At 43.8% G+C, this 26,180-nt stretch overlaps 3 protein-coding genes across 7 annotated transcripts in view; all 3 read left to right on the top strand.

The window, feature by feature from the left end:
• The first annotated feature begins 231 nt into the window (after window positions 1–231).
• nr2c1 (nuclear receptor subfamily 2, group C, member 1) lies at window positions 232–11,012 on the top strand. Of its 4 annotated transcripts, XM_061253040.1 has the most exons (15): window positions 232–406; window positions 947–1,032; window positions 1,779–1,906; window positions 2,420–2,614; window positions 3,062–3,143; window positions 3,782–3,961; window positions 4,433–4,580; window positions 5,271–5,367; window positions 5,690–5,874; window positions 6,587–6,746; window positions 6,975–7,096; window positions 7,567–7,706; window positions 8,203–8,340; window positions 8,821–8,926; window positions 9,767–11,012. In XM_061253040.1, the coding sequence occupies exons 3-15, from the start codon at window positions 1,835–1,837 to the stop codon at window positions 9,942–9,944; spliced, it is 1,803 nt and encodes a 600-aa protein (XP_061109024.1). In that variant the 5' UTR covers window positions 232–406; window positions 947–1,032; window positions 1,779–1,834; the 3' UTR covers window positions 9,945–11,012. The 4 variants fall into 4 exon arrangements, with proteins under 4 accessions (XP_061109024.1, XP_061109023.1, XP_061109026.1 ...); XM_061253039.1 differs by lacking the exon at window positions 947–1,032; XM_061253042.1 differs by lacking the exon at window positions 947–1,032 and having other exon boundaries at window positions 238–406; window positions 6,587–6,740.
• Window positions 11,013–11,990: 978 nt separating this feature from the next.
• ndufa12 (NADH:ubiquinone oxidoreductase subunit A12) lies at window positions 11,991–14,019 on the top strand. The gene is made up of 4 exons (XM_061252949.1): window positions 11,991–12,140; window positions 12,527–12,609; window positions 12,828–12,915; window positions 13,724–14,019. Exons 1-4 carry the CDS (start codon window positions 12,052–12,054, stop codon window positions 13,902–13,904), a joined length of 441 nt encoding a protein of 146 aa, XP_061108933.1. The 5' UTR covers window positions 11,991–12,051; the 3' UTR covers window positions 13,905–14,019.
• Window positions 14,020–15,835: 1,816 nt separating this feature from the next.
• tmcc3 (transmembrane and coiled-coil domain family 3) overlaps window positions 15,836–26,180 on the top strand; it is a 58,962-nt gene continuing 48,617 nt past the window's right edge. The window contains exons 1-2 of one of the 2 annotated variants that reach the window (XM_061253121.1): window positions 15,836–15,900; window positions 16,150–16,215. In XM_061253121.1, coding sequence (XP_061109105.1) covers window positions 16,168–16,215 — 48 coding nt within the window. In that variant the 5' untranslated portion in view covers window positions 15,836–15,900; window positions 16,150–16,167. Of the gene's footprint in view, window positions 15,901–16,149; window positions 16,216–19,733; window positions 20,339–26,180 lie in introns of those variants that run through there. The other variant, XM_061253122.1, reaches the window with a different exon arrangement.

Here is a 26,180-nt window from a genome sequence, read left to right as displayed (position 1 = left end):
AACTGCCCCCTTTCGTCCACATTCCAATACATTGAGGGTATGACGGAGTTTAGATTGGTTTGCTTTTAGCTAACGTTACCTACCAGGCTGAGAATTTGCGGCTTGCCATATTTTCTGTGGATGTATTCGCCTATTTGTACCATAACCGCTACACTTGGCTGACGATAAAATCCAGTATGGAAGCAAATTACAACCAGAGCCACAGAACTAAATGGCCCAAACCTTGTGATTGCACATAAGAAAAAAGACGGGTCACTCGCTAGTTGCGTCGGTGCGCATGAGCAGTACGGCACATTTTGCGGAAAGAGGTCACGAACTCTGACCCTCCCCGGAGCAGTGAACGGTAGAAACACATTTTTAAGAAAAAGATTGTAACATTAAAGAGGAAAATAATACAACACTTCAGGTAATGTTTGTTTTGTACAGAACAGTGTTACTCTGACAATGCAACGGCCAGCGTCGTGGCATGAGGGCGCGCTAACTAAGGAAATATGAAACTGCCAACGTTAGCTAGCATGCTATTTACTAACATTTCGCGCTAGCAAGCACTCCGTTTGTAGTTAAGAGGAACGATATTGGAAAAAGTCAGATAGATAAATGTCTGTAGTGGTCAGTCATCGTCTTTCAGTTTTCCCATGAGAAATCGACAAATGGCTAGATAGATATTAGACCTGGGAATTAACCATCGACTAAAATATAACGTTAGCTACCCATCCGCATTATTTAGCCTGCACGCCAGGACTGCCATTTTTGGATCCGCGTAGCTTGCAGCTAACGAAGTTAGCTTACCAACTTAGTTCCTGTTTGGGATTATAGATAGCTTTGGCTACCTGGCTAACCTTAAAAATACGTCTACATACACAGGCGAATGCGACTGAATTATTTAATTTAAAAAAGCCGACGATACGTCTCGGTATGCTTTGAGTTTTTTTTTAAAAAAAAAAAGGGATTTGTCGCTGTAGTTCCATTTTAAAAGAAAATCCCGCCAGTCTCAACCCCATCCTGTCGACAGGCCGTTTGCTTGAACCCATGGTATGTAGCATGCTTTAACCTATCAATGTTGACCTTTCACCCACAGGAAAAGAAATAACTTTTATCTTCCGTATTGGTTTTAAACACTGACCTTTGTTGGGAAAACAAACCATTAGTTAGCTGGCCGCTGCCTGCTGCCTGTTGTGGGTGTAATTACACTGCCAGGGTTAGCTAACTGGTTTGTAGTGCTAGTCGCTAAAAAATAAACAAACATGGAGGATGGACTTGGTTGGCTTGTCATTCTAGCTTGTTCGCTAGCTAGATTTTGGTTTTGCTAACCCAGCTGTGAGAGCTGAATAGCAAGTTTTAGATCGCAATCACACGTGTTCCTGTTTACTAATTTCCTGAAGTTCAACACAGATTTCCATATGCTAACGTTTAGTCGGCCGCGATTTCTATCGCTAGTTAGCCATATGAGCCGGATTCACTTTACATGCTATCCATCTCGCGGTTATATTGGCTATTTTGCGAATGATGTGTTAAAATTGAACCCTCAAGTAACTCCATGATTAGGTATAATCTTAATCCATTACTATGAATTCAGTATGTGGATTGTCGTTAGAGTCCTCGTCCCGCCTGATAACGGCTAGTTGCATAGGGACACACATGACTGTTATCTTAAATTATTTATTTATTCCCAGTAGTCTTTTATGATCCACACATATCCGTATATTAGAAGCGCGTTTGCTGGTAAATTAACAGATTGCTTCACTTTATGACTTTTTTTATTTGGATCACTCATTCAGTGTGCCTGCCTAATGGGCATAGAAGCTGAGAAGTCTCTGTAGGACAGCGCATCACCATGGATGGACAAACCCAGAGGATACAGTTGGTGTCTGCAGATGGCGGCATGGCCCTGGGGCACCGAATACAGGTGACCAATCCCGAACCACGTCTACTGCAGGTCTACATACAAAGGCTGGTCAGAGGAGCTGCCATTAAGCGTTCTGACTTAACAGAATGCAGCATGATAAGTTTAAATACAAGTGAAGGTGGAATGGTATTAGAATGGTATTTGCCTGCACATACACAGTGTTTTTGCTCTACCTACTTCTGATGAGTTCTGTCCGAAAAGCTGGTTTCCGAGGTGAGAGATATGTAACAAGATAAGTTGTTGTGTCAATTATGAACACATTGTATATACAAGACTATTCCTGCTCAAAGCACAAATATCAGTGAAATTATGTATTCGGTTATTTCATATCCAAACAATAAGGGTAGTTGGAATGAAACAAAATGCATAGTGCACCATTGTACAGGCTACACTGTAACCTTGCGTAGTGTATCACTGTATTATGTAGTATCCTCGTGCAGTGTGTCACTGTATTATGTAGCATCCTCGTGCGGTGTGTCACTGTATATGCGATAACCTTACATTGGTCTCCAGATTGTGACAGACCAGCAGACAGGGCAGAAGATCCAGATCGTCACAGCGTTTGATCAGGCCCCGGCCGGAAGGCAGCAGTTCATCCTGGCCAAGCAGGAGCCGTCTCCGGGCAAGGTCATCCTCACCACCCCCGACGGCAACGCCGTCAACCAGCTGCTCTTCGCCTCTCCGGAGCTGGCTGGGCAGCAGATCCAGGTACGCCCTTCAGACAGGCTCTGTCCAGCAGTGACACTCCCAAACCCCTGTTTGTTTCAGCGTGATGGTGTTATAGCTTTTCAATGTGAAACACTCACATATTGATGCATAAGATGTGATATGTTGTTTGTAAGCCCATACTGTATGCAAGGCTGTGGTGGAAGGTGTCCAGAATGACTGGAAAGGAAACTTGACCCGTCCCTGTTTATGGATTATCAGTGTAGATTTTATAAAGCCATTTGTTCAGCACTATTGTCCCAAGGTGGTTCTATATATATATCTTCTAGTGCACCTTTTCGTTGTTAGTTTGTCTGGAAGAATGTAGACCAGCGATTTGCTTCTGTGACCCTTTTCATTTGCAGTTACTTGTTTTGTATTAGAAACAAGATGGCTCCTACATTTGCTCGTATGCTGCTTATGACTGAGCACATTTTTGCCTTTCCCCAGTTTGTGACAGACGACGGCTCGGACCAGTCGCTTGCCAAACCAGTTGTGGAGTACTGCGTCGTTTGTGGAGATAAGGCCTCAGGTGGGCAATAAATTATACCTAATTATGAGCCTATTCGTTAACTTCAGTCTTTTGTTTGTTACCTCTTCTTATGTAATTGTTTACAAAATGGTGCAATAAGAACAATATGAACCTGGTCATGCCATTGTAAAGCTATTTCTGGCATAATGTGGTTTAAGATAATCAATACATCTTAAGATGAAAAGAACCTAATTAAAAAGATTAAGAGCTTGTTATAACTATTCAATGGCAATTGAGGTTGGAACAAAACCCAGCATACACAGGCTCGAGTGGTCTAAACTATAGGGCAGCAGTGCCCAATCATGTCCCATGGAGGGCCAACCAATCACAGCACCTGCTGATTTCCTCTCTGATTTAAGTTGTGTTAATTAGTGGAATCAGCTGGTGTGATAGGCTGGAATGAACCTGCATACTCTCTGCCCTCCATGGCACTTGATTGGGCACCCCTGCTCTAGAGGTTTAAACTCCCAACTAAGCTGGCTGCGTTTGAACCACCGAGACCTTTAGTAAACTTGATATTTCCAGACCAAAAGAAAAGAAACCAAAATGTAAAGGAGCGCCTTCTCTTATGTAGGGCTTGAGTAGCCGTTTATGAAACGGAGCGAGGCCATTTTCACAGCACCTTCCCTCTCTCTCAGGCCGTCACTACGGAGCGGTTAGCTGCGAGGGCTGTAAGGGCTTCTTCAAGCGCAGCGTGAGGAAGAACCTGGTGTACACCTGCCGGGGCACGGGCGAGTGCGTCATCAACAAGCACCACCGCAACCGCTGCCAGTACTGCCGTCTGCAGCGCTGCATCTCATTCGGCATGAAGCAGGACTGTGAGCACCGCCGATCACAACGTTACATACTGATACCTCCGCTAATCACAATGTTATATACTGATACCTCTGCCAATCACAATGTTACACACTGATGCCTCTCTTATGTCATCTGTGTGCTTTGGCCAAGCACTTGTCTGCGTATTCCTTTTTCATTTTCCCAGCTTACATAGAACATTCTCATGTAGGGGCAATGTTTTAACATTGACAAAACATTCCAGTAACATTGTGAGAACACTGAATTAATTCATCCCAAAGTCTGTGAAGTATAAAATAAGCTTTTGAGAAGATTTTAATATTTTTTTAATAATAGTTTTAATATTGCCCTTTCATTCTGATGTTTTTCTGTGGCGATCATTAAGTGAGTGCAGGTCTTCGCTTCGTATAATCCGCCTCATTCACACGGTGACAGGCTTTAGTGGGAGTTCCAGGCCCCTTACTGACTGCCCCCCCCCCCCCCCCCCCCCCCAGCTGTGCAGTGCGAGCGGAAGCCGGTGGAGGTGTCCCGGGAGAAGCCGGTTAACTGCGCCGCCTCCACAGAGAAGATCTACATCCGGAAGAACCTGTGCAGCCCGCTGGCGGCTACACCCACCTTCGTGACGGACAAGGAGACTGCCAGGTGGGTTTACCACCGACCGCCGACTCAGCGGGCAGGCCCATAGAGGTGGTGCAGTCGCCTCGGAAACCGCTCAGATCCTGGCTCAAATGTAACAATGTCAAATGTCTTCAAATGAAGATATCTGCTTGAACGGTTATCTTCTCCGAGGAGATCATCAGTGTCAACTTGAAATATCAAGTTTTCAGCTTGAACGGAGAGTGCTGCAATGTGACAACTGCTGTAATTTCTGAAATTGTACATGTCAAAAACTTCAACTGATCCCCTGAACCAACTTGCAGATTGTCATGGTTGGCATTTATATAGCGCCTTTATCCAAAGCGCTGTACAATTTATGCTTCTCATTCACCCATTCATACACACACTCACACACCAACGGCGATTGGCTGCCATGCAAGGCACCGACCAGCTCGTCAGGAGCATTTAGGGGTTAGGTGTCTTGCTCAGGGACAACACAGCCCGTGCTCAGGCTTCAACACAGCCCGTGTGGGGGATCGAACCGGCAACCCTCCGACTGCCAGACGACTGCTCTTACTGCCTGAGCCATGTCACCCTGAAACGTCATGAAACGGTCATTTAATTCATTCAATTAACTGACCGTTGCTTTTATGTGGACTGCACAGTCTTTCCTCTTGATAACCTCATGTAAAACTGGATTGTATTAAGAATTTGTATTGGTATTTGTGTGTGCAGGTCCACTAGTGTACTGGAGTCTGGTATGTTGTTGAACATCCAGCAGCCGTTTCATAAACTGGAGAACACCATCATGGTCCCATCCTCCCCGGAGAAGGTAGGCCATCCCCCCCCCCCCACCCCCACCCCCACCCCCACCCCCACTATTATTGTCACTGAGGTGCTTTTGTACGTTTTGCCTGTTTTGGGTGTAACTTTGTTTATGTAATCTAGGAATGTTGCAGTAATTGCTAGTCACCGTGTGTTCACAGTAGACTGACATTGTAGAATGATTTGTGAATTAGTGCTGCAATTACGGCTCCTCCATGCAGTCGAATTGTTATTGTGGACTTGCCAAGCTGTCTGTCTGCACAGTGGGAATTTACCCATTGGGCACTTGTGTAATAAAATCTCTAAACTCTCTGTAAATTTGTTTTTAGTATGACCCCTGCCAGGATGACCTGAGCACACTGGCCAATGTGGTGACCTCGCTCGCCCACCTGAGCAAGGCGAGGGAGATGAGTGACAGCAACACGGACCTATCGCTGATGGAGACGCTGAGCAACGGTGATGGGTCCCTGACCGAGGTCCCAGCAGAGGAGCAGACTACCAGCGACATCTCGCGGTCAGTAGCTCACGTGGCCGATTTACTCTGGATACCCGAGTGTCCCAGTTAAACTGACCATTTTAAGCGAATATCTCGCACACAAGCCCCAATGTTTGTGGTTTCTGAGAATGGATAAACAATAAAGGGGTTATTAAATGATTATGCTTAGTCCTGGAACTAAATTGGGGATTATCCACACACAACTCATTCAAAATTGAAGTCCAGGAACTAGGCTTAATCCAGCGGAACTGGCCTATAGTTGCATGCATGTCCATGCCTGCTTGCCTTTGCTTTTTCAGTTGTTTAAGTTTATATGAAATGCTTGTAATTATCAGTATTTGCCATGGCGTGTGTGTGCTGACTGGCGTTCTGTCTGTGTGTGTGTGTGTGTGTGTGTGTGTGTGTGTGTGTGTGTGTGTGTGTGTGGACTGGTGTTCTGGGTGTGGTGTGCGTGTGTGTGTGTGTGTGTGTGTGCGCGCGCGTGCGTGTGCACTGCCTGGCGTTCTAGGTGTGGTGTGTGTATGAGTATATGAGTGTGTGTGTGTGTGTGTGTGTGTGTGTGTGTGGACTGGTGTTCTGGGTGTGGTGTGCGTGTGTGTGTGTGTGTGCGCGCGCGTGCGTGTGCACTGACTGGCGTTCTAGGTGTGGTGTGTGTATGAGTATATATATGTGTGTGTGTGTGTGTGTGTGTGTGCGCGCGTGTGCACTAACTGGTGTTCTGGGTGTGCAGAGCGTTCGACACCCTGGCCAAGGCGCTGAATCCGGTGGATAACTCCGCGGGGGAGGCCATGGAGGCCAGCATGCACCTGGTGTCAGGCGACCAATCTGGGAGCGTGGTGGAGCTGGAGGGCCCTCTACTCTCAGACATGCATGTCCCCTTTAAGGTAAAGGTAACTTGACCTCCGAACCCCCGCATTATATTATTATATAGAAGGGAGCTTTTTGATTAATGTGGCTGCTGTAAGTGTTCCATACAGCCAATGCTGACATTCAGTGCATCCTGTGCTGGTGATGTACGCACAGAGGACTTTAGCCCTGTGATAGTGGTGTTGTAGCTCTGTTGGCTAACATAGCGGCTAATATTGCCATGGTAACAGTGCGGCGCCTTCATTCCACAGCTGATGATGCCGCTGCCGGTGCCGGAGTACCTGAATGTGAATTACATCTGTGAGTCGGCCTCGCGACTACTCTTCCTCTCTATGCACTGGGCACGCTCAATACCTGCCTTCCAGGCCCTGGGGTGAGTCTCCTCTGTGCCCTCCCCCTCGCTCTCTCTTTGTAACTGTTATGAATGTTATTTCTGTGAATAGTTATTCTCTCACATCTCGGAAACTAGAGAATGGCAGTACTTTGCATACTGAAATGCCCAACTCTGAATTATTATAATTTTTTATTTTTTTACTTTATCACAGGTTCCGCCAAAAAATCAGAAATGGTTGAAATGTATGTTGAAATCAAACATGCAATGTTATAAATAGAATATTTTGGATTTGTTATTTTTTCATTTTAGTTTGGTTAGGTTTGCGTTTCTGGGTAAGGGAATGATGTTAGGGCACAGAGAGGGGGGCATGGTATTCCCCGTATGGTATGGTGGTATTCTAAATATAACTATATAATTTTCATTACCGTGTACTTCTGGGTTTATTATGCGAACCTCAGTTCATCCCCGAGCGAGTTTTAACACGGTGCGTTCCCCGTTCCCCTCCGTAGCCAGGACAACAACATCAACCTGATGAAGGCATGCTGGAACGAGCTGTTCGCTCTGGGCCTGGCGCAGTGTGCTCATGTGATGAACGTGGCGACTATCCTGGCCGCCATCATAAATCACCTGCAGAACAGCCTGCAGGAAGGTAAGGGGACCCGCCCTCTCCCTCCAGGGATTCTTCCGCAGTCAGTTCCCACGAGCCTTACTGTGTGATGAATTGCTGAGGTTTGTGTGCGTTTATGAGAAGTAATTGTTTAGCTGGCTGTATAAAGCCTTTGAGAGCGATTCGGGCTGTGTGAGATACTGCTTGTGTTGCCCAGCCATAGGAACACTAGGGCTGTAATGATGATACGATAGTGATACTCAGCGGTATGATGCCATATCATTTCTCTTCATTTAAACAATATGATACGATGAAGGATTAGCTGCAATGTGAATGTGACCACTAGATTTCACAGATTCTCCCCACCACGCCGACACTCCAGATCGTAGTAATAACAAAAATGCGCTCAATCTGCTTAAGTAAAATGAATAAAATTGCCGTGTAAATGAACGACTCATCACTGGATTCCCGATATTAAACCCACACAAAGCGGCGTGTTCAGCCGAGCAAGCTCCTCACCTGCCCTGTGGTCTTGCAGATAAACTGTCTCCTGAGCGGGTGAAGCTGGTGATGGAGCACATCTGGAGGATGCAGGAGTTCTGTAACAGCATGTCCAAGCTGGCCCCCGACGCCTACGAGTACGCCTACCTCAAAGCCATCGTCCTCTTCAGCCCCGGTAAGGGTGCCAGTGAGACGCACCAACAACGGAGACCGCCTGGATGGAGCTTGGTTACTGTCCACTGGGTCAAATCTGTCATTGTTTTGGATTCGCATACCTTTCTGTGAGATTTGGATCGATCTTGCCTGGTGCAATTGCGCCCACCGAGGACCAGAAGGTGGGGTTTGCACCATTTGAGAGTATTTCATAGGCTCCAGTACACCAGACAAGCTCACTAAAACGTAGAAAACTATTTTAATCCTAAACAATAGCATATTTGACCCAGGTCTGGAAACGCTCATCTACAGACAAACCCCCCCCCCCCCCCCAAAAAAACTCTGATCCAGGACTGTTTTTCTTTGCTACTTTTGAAGCAAAAATGATTTAGTGGCACATTATTTAGAGGCTGAATAGTACCATATGTTGCATCATATAGCATTGTGTGCCTTCATGCCTGGTGGTGTGCGCATTGAGTTTTCAGTGGCTTTGCTTCTTCAGACCACCCAGGTATTGATAACACCCTGCAGATCGAGAGCTTCCAGGAGAAGGCTTACATAGAGCTGCAGGACTATGTCACCAGGACGTACCCCGAGGACACATACCGGTAAGACCTGCTCCAAACCCTTCACAGCAAACCAGTTATCCTCATTCAGGTCCCAGCAAGGTGTATAATAAATATAAACGCATACCTGTCAACTAAAATTCTGAACTTACTGTATCCTTTAGTCGGTCTTATTTTCTTACAACAAGCCCTTACTGAAAAAGCAAGGAATTGGATAGTTTGGTAAAGTAACAGTTCTAGCTAGCAACCTTTTTGCAAACAAGCCTCATCTGCTGTTAAAAAGTGGCCTTCCAGCGCATATTTTGGCAACATTTCATTAGCTAAGATACTGGCGGAGTGAGTGAATGTCAGAGTGAGAGTGAATCTATATCAGGGGTCTCCAACCCTGGTCCTGGAGAGCTACTGGGTCTGCTGGTTTTTGTTTTCACCTTAAAATCAGCACCTGTTGAGACCCAGGTAACCAGGTGAGGTGAGTTAATTAATTAAATTAGAGCAGTTGATTATAGTTAATTGCAGGGTAAGAATGAAAACCAGCAGACCCAGTAGCTCTCCAGGACCAGGGTTGGAGACCACTGATCTATATGCTGTCTGTATGTACCTCTATGCTTCAGAAGCCTATATGTATCTGTGCCTGTGTGTAAGTATATATCTGTACTTGTGTGCAAGTATGTAAGTATGTATCTGTGCCTATGTGTAAGTATGTATCTGTAGCTGTATGTATGTATCTGTACCTGTGTGTAAGTATGTATGTATCTGTACCTGTATGTTAGTATGTATCTGTAGCTGTGTGTACGTAAGTGTATATCTGTACCTGTGTATAAGTATGTAAGTATGTATCTGTTCCTGTGTATAAGTATGCAAGTATGTATCTGTATGCTCCAGGCTGTCGAAGCTGCTCCTCCGCCTGCCCGCCCTGAGGTTGATGAGCGCGGCGGTCACAGAGGAGCTCTTCTTCGCCGGCCTCATCGGCAACGTGCAGATCGACAGCATCATTCCCTACATCCTCAAGATGGAGTCCACCGACTACAACAGCCAAGTCTGCACCCCTGTCATCCAGTAATGCGCCTGCCAGCCACGCCCAGTCTCCTGGCAGATTGTGGACACTGCTGTGTAAACTAGCAGTCAGATTTAGTGCCTCAGTGCATACGTTCTGAACATTCAAGTGTCAAATAGTCATCGAAGAGTCACCTGGACAATGAAATCTCCTGACTATAAACTGTCATTTTCTGTCCGCTCAATCAGCTAAATTGCTTTTACTCTATAGCAACCAGTCTATCACCTCAGTTATCTATACAATGGAATCTGCAGACTGGATTATAAATTCAAACATGTAGACTGAAACTGCTGGTCCCTGTAGCAAAAAAAGATTGTGGTCCTTCACTTTGTGAATGAGGCTCAAATGGTATTGGACTACACTTGCAGAAGATCTAGACAAGCCTATATCTAGAAGATGAAGAAGCCTTGGTTTTACTTTCTTTTCTTTTTTTTAAACTCCCCTGAAGCCTTTGTGTTAATACAGTCACTTGTGTGTGAATCAATCATGGAATATGATCATTCTGTTTGACTTTGGAAGGTTTCATGTCTAGTGTCCTTGTTTATTTTCCCCTTTCTTCTTCCTCCTAATTGAAATCATCGGTTGTACCGTGCTTTCGTGAAACCGCTGAGTCATCGCCCGCATCTGTGACAAGGAGCACTGCCGTTGGAGTGTGTTCATTACCCAAACTTTACCTAAGAGTGTTTCCCACTCACTGCACGAGTGCTGGTTAGGACTGGAGGAGAGGCACACTTCTCTGACAGCTGGTAACCTCTTAGTGCCCGGTAGGTAGCCGGGAGGTGCTCGTGCAGTGTTATTTACTCATTTTTGAAGACTTCGGTCTCACCAAATCCTCAAGAAAGTATATGCGTATATATAGACAACGGAACATAATCCAGTTTTCTATTTGAGAGTAATGCTCGCATTGTGACGTCAGTGGCTTGGACCTGCACACAGGGTGCTCTTGTGTATATATAAATATGTATATATAATTAAGGAAAAGACTATCAAGGCCCATGGTGATTTGCACATGCACCCATGAACTTTGAAACATGTTGATGGAATTGCTTAACGAAATAAAACATCTTGAGAGAACCACAGAGATCTGTCGTGTATGCTTGGTAAAAAATAAAAAATTAAATTCACACGTGTTCCATTATGAACTATGTTGTTCTTCCTCATTGCACAGCAGCATTTAGAGACAGGACATTACGCGGATTATACACATTTAGGCTAATGGAATGATGAAAGTAAATATGGGTTATCATTTATGCTAGAGAATGGGCTTCTTTTTAGCTGGTGATATTCAGCATAAATCTTCTGATTTCTGCACAGCTGTCAAACTGCTGTCGCTGAACGTCGTAGCTAGCCTACGAGAGAAGGTTAATCTGCGCAAAAATCCTCTAATTAAGGGCTGGAATTTGGGCGGTCGAAGAATCTGAATCTTAATATCTGCAGTACCATTCTGCATGTTCGTTAATGATAATATGTGGTGAGTTTTGGAAGTTCAGGCCTTGTGGTCAGGCTTGCTGGATCTGCCTGAAAATTATTCAAGACACCTTTTTTTATTTTGCACTAGATGGCAGCAAAATACAATTGTTGCTCATGCATCGAGTAAAATATATGCATGCAGGAAATGATATGTACTGTATAGCTATGTGACTTGAAGAAGAAATAAAAATTAATTTAATTTTATATTGTATTGCACATTACACGATGATCTGCGATCAGCGCCAATTGAGAGAATGATGGATAGAAAAGCTGAGTTTTTAATTTGTTAGGAGATGAGGAGAAAGCTGAAAAACGTTTCAGATATATAACACGTAAGCTTTGCTATCACAAATATAATTTTGTCTCATTGATTTCTGCACATAATCAATGTGATGCACAGTGCACACACTGAATGTTTTGCTGTAATGCAAACGCGGGTTTTTTGTTTTGTTTTTAAATCACTATACAAAAACTGTGGGTTGTTTAACATAGAGCATTGCAGTGATTATTAAGCATAACAATGTTCGTGATTTGTTCAATTTGCATCTTATTGATGGAACCAACTGTACATGGCATGTTTAGGACGGATTACTTGCTGAAGTACAACACTACTTCCTGGTTCCTGTGGTACTTCCGTCAGAAGATGGCGGAGTATGTACAAGTATTTCGAAGGGCTTTGCAGCAAATAGGAGGTCACGGTGGCATACGTGGGCTGTTAGTTCAGTTTTTTAGGTGGGTAATTCGTGCACCTGTTTTTCATTTGCATTTCTAGATCTAGCAATCCTACTCCAGTTGACGAGCGACTGCTAGTTAGCTATGACCCCGCGAGGTCCTCTCTGTGTCCTGACGTTAGGCTAGCAACTGGACTTTCACGAACTCCCCTGGAGTTGGAAATCGGCACTAAGCTGACGTTAGTCAACTCCCATTAGAAAGTTGCCTAGATGTCAGTCTAATATTATTTATTTGTTGTTGTTCTGCCATGGTGTGTTTACGTTTGTATGTTCCCTATGATATGTGACGAACGTTTACTGAGAATATGGGTAGTGGCGAGGTCATAACGAGATCTACAACAGCAGATATCAAACAAGCTTTTGGCAAATGTTCTTTATGTTCTACAGAGTAAATGATGTAAAAACTGGAGCTCTCGTTGGCGTCGACAAATATGGCAACCGTTATTTCGAAGACAACCGTTACTTCTTTGGTAAGTCTCAAGCCAATGGGAACATGATTATTGTGTAGTTAATAATAATAATAATAATAATAATGAATATTAGTAGTAGTAGTAGTAGTAGTAGTAGTAAAATGAAATAAATGAACGTATGAGTAAACCCGATCACTGTTACACCTTCACCGGTCAGTCCAACTTTTCCTCCCTCCCGTGCTTCTGCATAGAATGGTCATCTGTTTGTCTCCTTCCAGGACGCCACCGGTGGGTTATCTACACGACGGAAATGAACGGGAAGAACACCTTCTGGGAGGTGGACGGTAGCATGGTTCCGGCCGAATGGTAAAAAATGTGCATGTCTGGAAAATACTTTTCAGTGTTTTCTGTTGTGGAATAAGGTTCTAGAAATACATTGAGTTATTGAGGTCAGATTATTGAATGTTTATGTGATTACCTTTATTTTTCAGTTCAGCCATATATAACTTGCTTTCATGTTTGCTTTCATCCCTTTTTGCATTTCGCTATAAAAGGGATGCAAAAGTAAACTATAAATAGTGTATATATTTATCTATAACTATTTTTAAGGTATGATCTAAGAGGAAATTTAATCTCTCAGCCCTACCTTAATATAGCAGTAATACACAATTTTCTGAAGCTGTGTTCCCAAACATATTTGGTTATGTCAGGGTGTGCTGTAATGGTATGCACTAAGATCTGAAACGTATATACAGTTGAAAAATTATATACTTGGCATTTTGATATTTGATATTTTGGCCCATGTACTTTTGCTGAGATTAAGATTGGCTGCATTAAGCCCTAAACTTTGGTTGTCCCTGCTCTAGACAAGCAAAAGCCTATGTTGAGTTTAATGGAAATATTGCAATATATTCAAGCCTAGGTTTACCCATAAACCATATTTAGGTTCCTGGCTTGGTCTCTGCTTGTGTGCGACTAATAATTTCAGACATTTCAATGAGCTGTCCCAGGTTTTTTAGGATGTTTTATGATATTTTAAAATTGTTTTTGTTCATGCCAGGAACAGTCGGGGCCAGCTGTTGTACCAGCCCATAGAACAGATAGCTGCTCATGCATGCCCTCTAGTGGCATCATTGCAGGGTTACCACCTTTATCTCTCTTTTGTATCATACAGGCATCGCTGGCTCCACTGTATGACGGATGACCCGCCCTCTACCCACCCCCCTGTGCCCCGGAAGTTCCTGGCAGAAATCCACAGGTTCAACCAGAGTGGCTCAGACAAGCAGTATGTCCCCTATTCCACTACCAGGAAGAAGATACACGAGTGGGTGCCCCCCAAAGTTGGGGGTGAGTGACCCTCCTCCCCCATTTAACCTTGTGTCCAAAACTGTAAATTATGATTCTCCTCTTCTGTATGTGTTCTCCAGAACATTTTGCTTCTATTAATAAAAAAATAAAGCTTAAAAGTAATGCTGTGTGTTCAGTATGTGAGTAGTATTATTGGGGGATATGTTTTGATTTTCTTGTGTCATAAATAATGCTCTGAGAGTTTCTGCTCATGTTGTGACTTTTGTCATAATGCAGCTGCTCTGGGTCATGTCAGAGAGACTCTTGGCATTTTCTGGTTTCCACCTAACATTTTAATATATCTCAAGGTGTGCTAATTTCCTTTCAGACTGTTCAGAATCACAGCAGGGAGTAGGCAAGTGGGAACCCAATTGTGCTCTGAAGTACTTTCTCCAACACAGAGGCTGTGGTTAATGTGCGGTTTCTTGAATGGTGAAGCGGATCAGGACTTCTTGTTTCCTCGTCTGTGACATTTCACAGTGGTGTAAAGATCATTCATTTGCTAGCATGTGTAATGATTGGCAGAAGTGCAGATTTCAGTCCTTTTATGTTGCCATCATGTTAAAGACTTGGGCTGTAGCTTTGCTCTAGTGTCAAGTCATGGACCAAAGGTCTGAAGCGTTTTTGGAATGGGAACTTTCTTAATTACAGCTAGTGTGCTCTTATTTGTAAAACAAACCAACGCAATGTTATGCCTGAGAACCAGATTCAAGGTCATAAAACATTAAATACTTTATTCTACATATTCTACGCATTAGTTAAGAGACATAACTGCATCACCAGCTCTAATGCAGTCTTGGCACAGAGGCTGATCTGCAATCCCAAACGGCACATTTGTGTTTTGTTTCCAGATAATGAGAATGTATGGTCTGTTCTCTGGTCCCCGTTTGCTTGTTTTGTGTAATGGTACGACAGTGACAACCTCTGAATTATGAACTGCTAGGCAAATTCTTAATTACACGCACAAAATAAATATTGTAGGATTTAAGGTGACATTATGTCGGAAATGGCTAATGTACGACTCAGAGTAACTAATGCTTAGTATACACAGTGAGTCCCAGCTGTGCACTGAATCAGTGGCATATTTTTTCTACGGGTCTATGGTCCCATAGTTTGACATGTATCCTGCCTTCCTCTGCTGGTCTCCTCCCCTTCTTTCCTTCTACTCCAGGGTAGGAGACAAGGTGATGGTGGAGGAAAGGTGGATACATTTTTTTAGTGTTAGGGTGTATAGAGGGAGTTCAGCTAACAGGAAGTTGTTATATTTCTGGCAGCTGGTGCACTGGCCAAGCAGTGACCCCTGGGAGTCTTGTTGAGAGCGAGAGAGCACCCTCTAGTGGCCATGGTGAGAAAGGCCTGAGAGAAGACGCCAATGCTGGGGGAAAGAGGAACCATACCAGTCTCAGGAAGAGAGAGTGAAAAAAGAGATGTTTCTGCTGAGTGTCTTGCTCATGCCCGATTGATTAGTGTTGTGGGCTTGATTGAGAGAGGGGTCTTTAAATACAGCCTGTTCAAGTGTTTTCAGAGAAAGAGAAGAACTGTTGTGCATCGTATACTGTAGTTCGGGTTAGTGGCGATAACGTGTTACATTGCAAATAGGCGATTAGAATGTCAAGAACAGGCCCTGCAGAGTTTGTTTGTAAATGTACCCTGCTCTCTCTCTCTCTCCCTCCCATGCTGATGGGTGTGTGTGCTGTACTGGACATGTCTGCTACCTGTAGGCGTGCGCTATAAGCGAGGCTTGAGGCAGGGCGCTATATTTCACACCTCCACAGTAAGGGCGCTGTCGTGTTACTGCTGCGTCATATGACCGGATGTTTGCAGTGCGTTCCGTCTCCCTCCGCCCTGAGGCCGAACAGAACAGACAGGGCCCCTCCACACGCCCAGGAGGCACAGAGCAGACCAGAACAGGGCCCCTCCACACCTTCAGGAGGCACAGAGCAGACCAGAACAGGGCCCCTCTGCCCCCAGGAGCTGGAGATGGGACGGTGGATCATGCGAGAGGTGAGGGTGCTGTTTGTGTAGGAAGATACAGGTGGAGGCCTACTAAACCCTGAAGAGAGGAGCGTTCAGCCTGAGTGTTACACTTACATGGCTGCTTCATTCACACCCCCGACCTCAGGATGAGCACTGACATTGCGACTGGTCCACTGTTACACAATACATCCTCGTTACCCAGTTAAGCAGTTAAAACAGTCCGGCTTCAAAATGTTTTCTAAGGCCTGCTCTGTATCCTGTTGCTGCATCTTTCAGGGGGGCTTATTCAGTTAAATGAGAAGGCTCCGGCTATCATCGCTGTTCTCCAGGGATGCCATTGAGGTAAGAGAGCGTTGATGAAAAATCAGTTGTCTTGCAGTAGACACCGGGGGTTGTATTTTCCCCACTGGGTGTTGAATCTGGCGATGACTCCAAAATAGACTCCCGTTTTTCTGTGCACTCAGTTTGACTGACAGGAAGATTAAATTCTTTCTCATTCTTTATCGAACAATCCCCAAAAGCTTTTGTTGAGAAAATGAACAGGAAATGCGATTTTTGTTATTGTCAGTCTGTGCTTTCGGTGATTCAGGATGTCCTTGTTGGATGAGGTGGGGCATATCTTTTATGTGAACAGTATTTATAGCCAAACAGCTGCAGACCGCTTATTCTGTTCGCTCCATTCTGCCTGAAAGGGGCACAGTACTTATCACTGTACGTTACATTTTGACAAAGCCGTGCTGCTCGAGACTTCTCCCTAAATCTGTAAATTTGGTTGGTAGCCAAATGTTCTATGCGTCTGTGTTTATATACGACAGGTGATGTTGATGAACTCATGAATTGTTCTTAAATCATTTAATAATTAGTGAATAATGAATAATTCTGACATCATCACCATTACTGTTCATTCACAGTGTATGTAAAAGGTATAAAGAGCTGAGCAGTGCATGCACACTTTCCACAAACTGCAGAAAATAAGTAATTTAGTCTATGCCAAACATAATGCCATAATGTCTACTTTAGAGGGGGGGGGTGGGGGGGGAAGGAATGATTTTAAGATTAAACCACTTAAGACAGACCTTTGTTGCAGTGCACATGCTCACTTGCAAGTCTCTTCTCCACCGTCGCTTCCTAATTCCCTCACTCATTTTCTTTCTGTCTGTGAACAGAGTAAAAGCACACGGCTGTTAGCTCTTTGCTTTAGCGCTGGTTAGCGTTTGGTGTTTTTGCTGAGTCAGTCTCTAACAGATGCTATCAACTGGCCTTCACAACAGGACTGTGATCAATTTTATTGTCCTTGACATATACGACGACACCATTGCCTCCAGGTTAGTTCAGGTTAGCTCAGACAGTGCTGCTGGAAACACTTGCTCAGTAGGTGTAATTAGTGGAAATGCCCTCATTTCACCATGCGGTAAATGCTATTTTGTGGCTGACTGATTGCTGCAACTTTAAAGCTGTGGAACGTTTTTAATGCGGAAGTCAATGATCCGAACAACCAGCCTTTTCTCGTTTCCTGGTAATGAGAAAAACTAAATGGAAATCTTGTGTTGTTCACTTAAGCTCCTGAAAGTGAGACAAGGTGCGCTTCCTTTGACCCTAAGCACCCTGCTTCTGCATATTTCAGTGTAATTACTTGTAGATGTCAAAAGGTAATTTGGTGAATACGTTGTTGGGAGTATATGAATAATTGTACCCCCATTCAGCAGAATAGGAGGCTTCCTGCCTGTATGAGAGATAGCCAGTCATACGAGGGTCATTAATGTATGGAGGAAGCAGAAGACCACAGAATGATGTTCAGACCAGGAACTGAAATCACCCTCTCAGTTACACGTCAGAACTTTGTGCAGAATTCATCTAATGCATAGCAGCTGAACAGCAAGGCATTTTTAGTCCAACAGCTTCAGTTTTTTTTTTGTAAAAAATGTTTCATACATTTTCAACTTGTTAGCCTTCTAAAATGAGTAATGTAAATATTTAACCAACAAAAGCAGTGCAGTGGGTAACTATAACTAGAAGTCTTCGTCTTAATTTGTACAGACCTCTTCAGCTCCTTGATCATGATGAGGTCTGGAGGTCTGAGGACCTGTCATGTCCGTTTCTGCACTGTGGTCCCATCCGTAAAACGCCCTGCTTTCCCCTGTCTGAGTACAATTAAATAACATGAAAGGAGGGCAGACGGCCTGCTCTCCATTTAATAATAAATGACAAATAACTAATTGATCATGTGAGATGTGTCCTCTCCTGCTGTGTGAAGTCTCTCTGTCTATTCTCTCTTTTCCCTCCGTCTCTCATCCCCCCTTCTCTTCTCTATTCCTCAGCTGTCATTCTTTCATTCTGTTTTTTCTTATTCCCTCTGTCCCTGTCTCCACACTGGTCCTGTATCAGGCCTGATCTGCAGGCCCTAGTCAGCTACAGAGTGACTCACGTTCACAACGATATCTCTGTGTATGTGCTAATCGAAAGCCTAGATAATTAATTCATTCCGGCACTAAGTGTGGGGTTTTGAGATTCCTCCTCAGTACAGAGACTGGTGAGCAACTCTGAAACGTAATTACACAGTAAAACTGAAACCTGACATATTTACTCTTTTCAACATAAGTTGTCTCCAAAAGAGTGTTGTGGAACCCTAAAAGTACTGAAGGTCCGTCATAGTGAGTCAGGAGGCGTGGGGTGGTCTCATTCAATGCTGTTTTTGTGCGATTTTGTAAAAACGTCACCCTGCTCTCGTGCCGTATAAAAATAGCTGTGTCCCAAATCTGCGCGACGGTGCTGCGTTCTTCAGCTTACAGTACCCTCTGTTCTCTGTGATCCTGTTCTGAACACACAGCTCCGCGTGAGGGTCACGTCTGCCCGCCTTTACTCAAATTCCCACCCGACCGGTCTACACTCCACTCATGGCCCTTGGCATTGTGGAATCACTGGGGCTGCTAACTCTACTGAATAAATATAAGAATTTAGCTGAGGTGGATGCTTTTATCAAACACTGGGGGTTTTTGTGTGGTTGTATTCTAATTATTTTTCATCCATACTTTATCCATTCTATCCTGATGTACTATTTCGGCCAAATGTATATTTGTAAACCCACCTCAGTGTAGCAACATTTTCTGTCAGTTTCACAAAGCACAGAGCAGCAAATACGTCATGTGAAGGATGAGCTGCCGACCACCACTTTTGTTGTGCCAGAGGCTGGGAGGATTTCATTCGGTGCCCATAGTGGGGCAATACTATGGCCAGTTGTGCCATAGTCCTGTTCCTGTGGAGGTGAAAATAACAAATGTATTTCTGTGCTAAAGGGCTTGTTGTATTGTGGGAACTACTTCACTGCCTCTTTTTTTCATATAATGTTCACTGTATATTTGGGGGCGAGAACAATACAGTATGCATCTTACTCCACACTGTTAGAGCTACTGTACTCTACTCTGTCATGTGGTTTGCTTCCCGTTTGATAACTCACCTTCCTGTGACTCTTTGTTCTTGAAAGTGAGAAGGGCTGTTATTGTTTTCATGTTCAGTAGCTCTTCCTCTGCTTTAGTTCTTACTGTCATAGCATTTGAGGAGGGGGTCAAACTGCAGGTTGGCGGTATTTAAACTCGCTGGGAGCCAGGCAGGCGCACAGGTACTCTCTAATTACGGCAGAGGATGGTTAATGAGTGCCGTTTGCCTGCCAGTGTCCTCATCAAGCCGACGCAGATTAACCCCCCAGTCTACCGGTGTCTGAGTTTCACTACCACAACTGCGAAAACCTGTCTCGGTTCGGAAGCTGGTCTACGTCTGATTAGAGCGGTGGGGAAGTGTGTGACTCAGAAAGTAGCGCTCTCACAAAATCAGCCAGTCACCCGCTCTGCATTCCTCTCCGTGGCATCCTGGGGTGCCCGTCAGGGGACCGGCCGTTTCCCCACCCTAACACCGGTGACCCCGTAACCTGCACCCCGCCAGCTCGCTCTCAGAAGAAGTGGGTATGCGCATTGTCTAGCACTTCCTCTCCTGGAAGCCTTGCTCGTTAAAGGGCTAATGAATGATTGAATGAGTGCTTTCTGTGGCACGCCACTGCACGGAATGGGAGATAGGAATCTAGACGGCTGTTGTTTACAGCCTAATTAGTCCAATTTCCTGTGGACCTGCCCAAAGGAGGGCAGCTCAGAGACGGGGCAGAGTGGAGTCTTGCGAGTCGAGCCGCTGGACTGCTCGGGTCCGGGAGTGGAGTTCCAGCGGCAACTGCTCACAACTCTGGCTGATCTTTTAACCCTGACAGCAGGAAGGACGGGCTTTCTCTGGGCTTTCTCCAAGGCATTCGCAGGAAAGGCATTCTCCTGAAATCTCTCTGCGAGAGCTGCACGATATCTCACACCAGCTGGGGGCTGAGACACGGACTTCCGCTCCCCGGGCTGCGGCGTGTGATGTGGGGGGGAGGGGAGCGGAGATGAAGAGGCAAGCCAGCGCGGTCCCCCTCATCTTCGTCACTGAGGTAGGAGCGTGCGGCGGCCCCCTGTTGCTCCGCGCCCCGCGGTCTCACATCCTCTCGCTGACCTGTAGTTACTGTTGAACGTCTTTGACCGCGAACACAATCCAGGTGCTGATCCGAGCGCTCTGAAATATGCATGTCCCTTTGAGGGTGAAACGCGAGCTTTCCTCCCTGAAACTGAAGACCGTAAACAGCATTGCTTTTTGAGGAACTTGATACTTCTTCTGAAATTTAGATAAACCTGTCTGAAAAACTAATTGAAATGAGCTGAAGATGAGTGAGATATTACACTCCAAAAAAAAACTCCTGTCTTTACAACTGCTTTAGTCTTGTTTGCCTCTTTGCTTGACAAGTGAAATTGTCTTGCCCCATTGGTAAATCTTGAAATGAGTAAAACTGTCTTGCCTCATTGGCTTTATTTTCTCTTATTTAACTAAAAGTATAAGTAAGATTTAAAGTATAAATATAAGACTAAAACAGTTGTTAAGGTTCACTTATTGTTTTGTTTTTGGCAGTGTATGAAATACACTGAATGGCAGGACTGCTGGTTCAGCCTCAATTGTTTGCAGCTGCACCGGGCTGATTCACAGCAAGAGAACAGGAAGAGGGTGGTGGCAGAGGGTGAAACCGAGATAATGAGTTTTCATTTTCCAAGCATTAGAGGTGGAAATAAGTGACATTTGCCTTTATTAACTCATTTCCATACAGACTGGGGAAAAACTGTTCTAAGTAATATATAGCCTATTGTACTGATATGACTGTCTTTGCTGTTTTTGAAACAATTTGACCTGGGACCTCTTCCTGTCGGACCCTTGGTATCTTGTTGAAAAATGGGATAATACAGGTCATAAGTGCTATATATATATATTTTGGATCTCAACACAAACTGGATGAAGAGTAATTACTGAGGCCTTCAGCCAAACTCATATCTTTTATGACTGATTAAAGTGGCTTGAGGGCAGTTCGGCAATCAACGACTGTAGGAATTATGTCATACTTTGGTTAGTGTCCCAGTCCTTCTTCATAAAACTGGACTCTTATTCCCAGCAGTCATTGATTAAGTAAATTCTATCTTCGTTTTGGACTGCTCACTTCATGCAGCCTCATAAGAGCCCTTATTTCCTTCCTCATTTGAAACTTTGCCTGTGGAATGTGGTATCTTTAGAGCTGGCGAATCCTCCTGAGTCAGGAGTATCACACGACAAGAACATGTCATACAGTTCAGATTCGTGTTTGTGCACATATGTGCGTTTTTTTTGTGTTTGTCAGCGTTTATTTAGTATGTTTTTCAAATGGTTCTGTGCGTGGGTTTGTGTGTGTGTGTTTGTTTGTTTTTGTGGATGTGTTCAAAGAGGCGCGACAATGTCAGGCTAATAAATCATTCTGAAAATAATTTTCCATACTTGCATAATATTGCAATAGGTAGCAATTCCGAAAAGGTCTGAGGCACTCTGTCTTTCATTAACAGCCTTTATTCACATTGGCATGGGTAAAAAAACAAGAAAGAAATAACCAAGCATTTTAGCTCAGTGGAAACTTCATCAGGGTCAATCAGCACACAGGAAATTACAGTCAGGTCCATAAATATGAAATGAAACTAACAAGATATGCTTTAACTGCAGACGTTCAGCTTTAATTTGAGGGTATTTACATCCAAATCAGGTGGACGGTGTAGAAATTACAACAGTTTCAATATGTGCCTCCAACTTTTTAAGGGACCGAAAGTAATGGGACAATTGGCTGCTCAGCTGTTCCATGGCCAGGTGTGTGTTATTCCCTCATTATCTCATTTATAAGGAGCAGATAAAAGGTCTAGAGTTCATTTCAAGTGTGCTATTTGCATTTGGAATCCGTCAACTCTCAATACGAGATCCAAAGAGCTGTCACTATCAGTGAAGAAAGCCATCATTAGGCTGAAAAATCTAAACAAACCCATCAGAGAGATAGCAAAAACATTAGGTGTGGCCAAATCAACTGTTTGGAACATTCTTAAAAAGAAAGAACGCACCGGTGAGCTCAGCAACACCAAAAGACCCGGAAGACTACGGAAAACAACTGTGGTGAATGACAGAACAATTCTTTCCCTGGTGAAGAAAAACCCCTTCACAACAGTTGGCCAGATCAAGAACACTCTCCAGGAGGTAGGTGTATGTGTGTCAAAGTCAACAATCAAGAGAAGACTTCACCAGAGTGAATACAGAGGGTTCACCACAAGATGTAAACCACTGGTGAGCCTCAAAAACAGGAAGACCAGATTAGAGTTTGCCAAACAACATCTAAAAAAGCCTTTACAGTTCTGGAACAACATCCTATGGACAGATGAGACAAAGATCAACTTGTACCAGAATGATGGGAAGAGAAGAGTATGGAGAAGGAAAGGAACTGATCCAAAACATGCCACCTCATCAGTGAAGCATGGTGGTGGTAGTGTCATGGTGTGGGCATGTATGGCTGCCAATGGAACTGGTTCCCTTGTATTTATTGATGATGTGACTGCTGACAAAAGCAGCAGGATGAATTCTGAAGTGTTTCGGGCAATATTATCTGCTCATATTCAGCCAAATGCTTCAGAACTCATTGGATGGCGCTTCACAGTGCAGATGGACAATGACCCGAAGCATACTGCGAAAGCAACCAAAGAGTTTTTTAAGGCAAAGAAGTGGACTGTTATGCAATGGCCAAGCCAATCACCTGACCTGGATCCAATTGAACATGCATTTCACTTGCTGAAGACAAAACTGAAGGGAAAATGCCCCAAGAACAAGCAGGAACTGAAGACAGTTGCAGTAGAGGCCTGGCAGAGCTTCACCAGGGGTGAAACCCAGCATCTGGTGATGTCTATGCGTTCCAGACTTCAGGCTGTAATTGACTGCAAAGGATTTGCAACCAAGTATTAAAAAGTGAAAGTTTGATTTATAATTGTTAGTTTGTCCCATTACTTTTGGTCCCTTAAAAAGTGGGAGGCACATATACAAACTGTTGTAATGTAATGTAAATACCCTCAAATTAAAGCTGAAAGTCTGCAGTTAAAGCACGTCTTGTTCGTTTAATTTCAAATCCATTGTGGTGGTGTATAGAGCCAAAAAGATGAGAATTTGAGAATTTGAGAGTTTGAGTTGAGTTGTTGATGTCCCAATATTTATGGACCTGACTGTACATCACTTGTATAACTCTTCCATTGATATCTGAACAGGCTAAAATAAACTATAAAAATAAAAATAAAATAAACCAACAAGAAATAATGGCAAAAACTTAAAATAAAAAATGTGTGGCTAGCCAATGTGGCTAGCCCCTGTGGCTTTAAGTTTAAGCTGTGTACAGCGGATGGGGGTACAGGACCGCCTGATTGGGTCAGGGAGGGCAGTACTGGGGCTGGGATCACACCCAGGCCTCTTCATTAGAGAGGCTGTGTGACCTGTTCCATCTCCCTGTCTGCAGCCACAACAGACCCCTGTAATAACTCGCAACTCTTCCTCAGCACTTTTAGCCATGCTTATATAACCTCAGCATGCCAGTGTAATGGGACATGTCCTGTGTCTCAAATGAGCTGGCAGCTTGCAAACCTCCACCCTCAGGATCGCAGACAGAGAGGGACGTTATTAACAGTAGAGTGGGCCCTCTATAATGAAGCTGGTCTTTTTAATCTAAGATGGCTTTCACAGTAGGGCTGGTCTATTTAATTGGAGCCTGTGTCTGTCACTTCATAAGTAGGTTAACTGTTTTTATAGAATGAGTGCTAAATGCTTATGAAACCACTGAACCAAAACTGGTCCTGAACTGCTTTCACCGAGTGAGTGATTGGACACCACTGAAAGACCTTTCTCTCCAGAGAAACACATAGCAGCTCTTCTGTGGGACTCCTGGCTCTAATGCACACGCTTGTTAGCAGAGGATGGACAGGTTTGCTCCAGCCACTGCTGTTATGTGATTATTCTTCCATCATACTCTCAGTTTATCATTAACAGTATCTATAATGACATTGTACCATGTGCATCTTTCAATAGTGATACATTTTTTCCCAATTTTGAGATATATTGATGTTTATACCTATTCTTGGACAATTATTGGACTTTCATGATATTGATATACCTTCAAACTATAAACTTGTTCTCCTCAAGTTTGACAAAGATCTATCTGCGTGTTATAAAATTGCAAGATGAGGTATTAAGTCTCTTGAGGTATTAAGTCTCTTGAGGCATACATTTTTTTTGTATGCCTATCACATTTGGCTGAAAAATATATTAGACTTGGCAGGTAGTTGTGTGGTGTTAGAGGCCAGGTCCTTTTTGCAAAATTGTTATTGTAGTTTCTGTAGATTTTATGCTATTTGAATTAATTCAGCATCCTTCTACCCGCTTGACTTGATTCTGAGAGCTTAAAGGGAGGGATTTGCTGTGAAAGTTAAATTATTTTTTTAGTGAAGTGTGAATCATACAACCTCAAAACTGAATTTATGCCTTTTCCCAACTACACAGTTAAATTGCATTGCAGTGATGACAAATCGAATATGAATAATTTAAGGCAATGACGGCCTTTAGCTTGTGAGATGAAAGGCACTGTGGAATTAAATCCACTATAAACTGCCACTACGTATGATATGACGAGCTGACGTGGTGCTATGCCTCTTTTAAAACCTCGACTATGTTTGAAAAGCAAAACACAATCGTGAGAGGCCAAGTGGGACCCTTACAAAAACATTACTGCAGCAACCCCAAGTTATACTTTATACTTTACTTTATACTTTAGTATAACTGAAGTACAATGCAGTTAAAATGCAGTGCAAAAGAGTTTTACTTCATGAGCACTGCACATGAAATAATGAAACTGCAATAGTAATATTGCAATAAATAAAAAATAAAAAAGTATGCAAATAATACTGCAGTATTACTGCATTACAATACCAGCTAAAGTTAGTTATTTTTATAAAGGGACTGCTGTGGCATTAATTTGTTTTTGACATTTTAGCTTATTGTCTTACAGGTTGCGTTAATTAAAGGCAGTGGAAAGTCAAAATTCTGAGGCTCGACGTGCAAAACAGCCATGCGTGGTGAACTTGACCTGCAAGGTCAATGCTTCTCCTGAGTATCAACTGCCAGCCTACTGTTGTGTAAACACAAGATAAAAGATACTGTGGACATATAAGCACCACGTGCGTTCTTTTAAAAAAGCATAATCTAGAACTTGACAACAAGGCAAAGGGAAGAACAACTGTAATTCCCTCTCAGCTGCAGTAGTGACAACGATCTCCGGTTGGATGTGGGAAACGTTTGTGGAACGGCTACTTCTCAGATTTGTGTTTCTCGTTCTCTGAGCAAAAGTGGCTGGCCTTTTCAGTCCTTAGAGGCCTGCCGCACAGGAGGAATTATGCGTCTGTGGGTTGCTCTAACAGCGCTTAATGTGGGCTTAGAAGTGCACCTGAGGAGGAGAAAGTCCTGTGCCAAGTGGAGACGTTATGGATGGGGACAGGATGACTCAGGATTTCAGTCCACGCGTTCCTGAGCGCGCGAATATGAATGAGTCACTGGTTGTGCCCAGACTATGCCCCCTGGCAGTGTGTCTCTAAAACATTACCAGGATGTTAAAGTACTGGCTTATGGGGTCATGGGGTCTCTCTCACTGACATTAACTTCCTGCTGTGGAAGACATCATCTCATTTGTTAATGTCATTGTGTTCATAAAGATGGGGAACTGATTTGTAGGAAAATAAATATGTATTCAGTATTTCACAGCTGAGGTTTGCAGGAGTTATTTTTGAAAACAAAACATAGAACATGTTGTTATTTCAAATCTTGATGAAAATAAAAAACACGAGAGCTTGAACTTGATCTCCAAATTGAAAACCAGA

The sequence above is a fragment of the Conger conger genome, chromosome 8, assembly GCF_963514075.1.
Source record: "Conger conger chromosome 8, fConCon1.1, whole genome shotgun sequence".
Lineage (NCBI taxonomy): Eukaryota > Metazoa > Chordata > Actinopteri > Anguilliformes > Congridae > Conger > Conger conger.
This window is presented reverse-complemented; position numbering and strand designations above follow the sequence as displayed.

Excerpts from the sequence above, each read along its gene's own strand:
- ndufa12 (XM_061252949.1), top strand. The coding sequence starts at position 12,052 with ATGGCGGAGTATGTACAAGTATTTCGAAGGGCTTTGCAGCAAATAGGA. Across the intron at positions 12,141-12,526 it reads CTGTTAGTTCAGTTTTTTAG|AGTAAATGATGTAAAAACTG; the intron begins GTGGGTAATTCG and ends TATGTTCTACAG. Across the intron at positions 12,610-12,827 it reads AGACAACCGTTACTTCTTTG|GACGCCACCGGTGGGTTATC; the intron begins GTAAGTCTCAAG and ends GTCTCCTTCCAG.
- nr2c1 (XM_061253039.1), top strand. The coding sequence starts at position 1,835 with ATGGATGGACAAACCCAGAGGATACAGTTGGTGTCTGCAGATGGCGGC. Across the intron at positions 7,707-8,202 it reads GCAGAACAGCCTGCAGGAAG|ATAAACTGTCTCCTGAGCGG; the intron begins GTAAGGGGACCC and ends GTGGTCTTGCAG. Across the intron at positions 8,927-9,766 it reads TACCCCGAGGACACATACCG|GCTGTCGAAGCTGCTCCTCC; the intron begins GTAAGACCTGCT and ends TGTATGCTCCAG.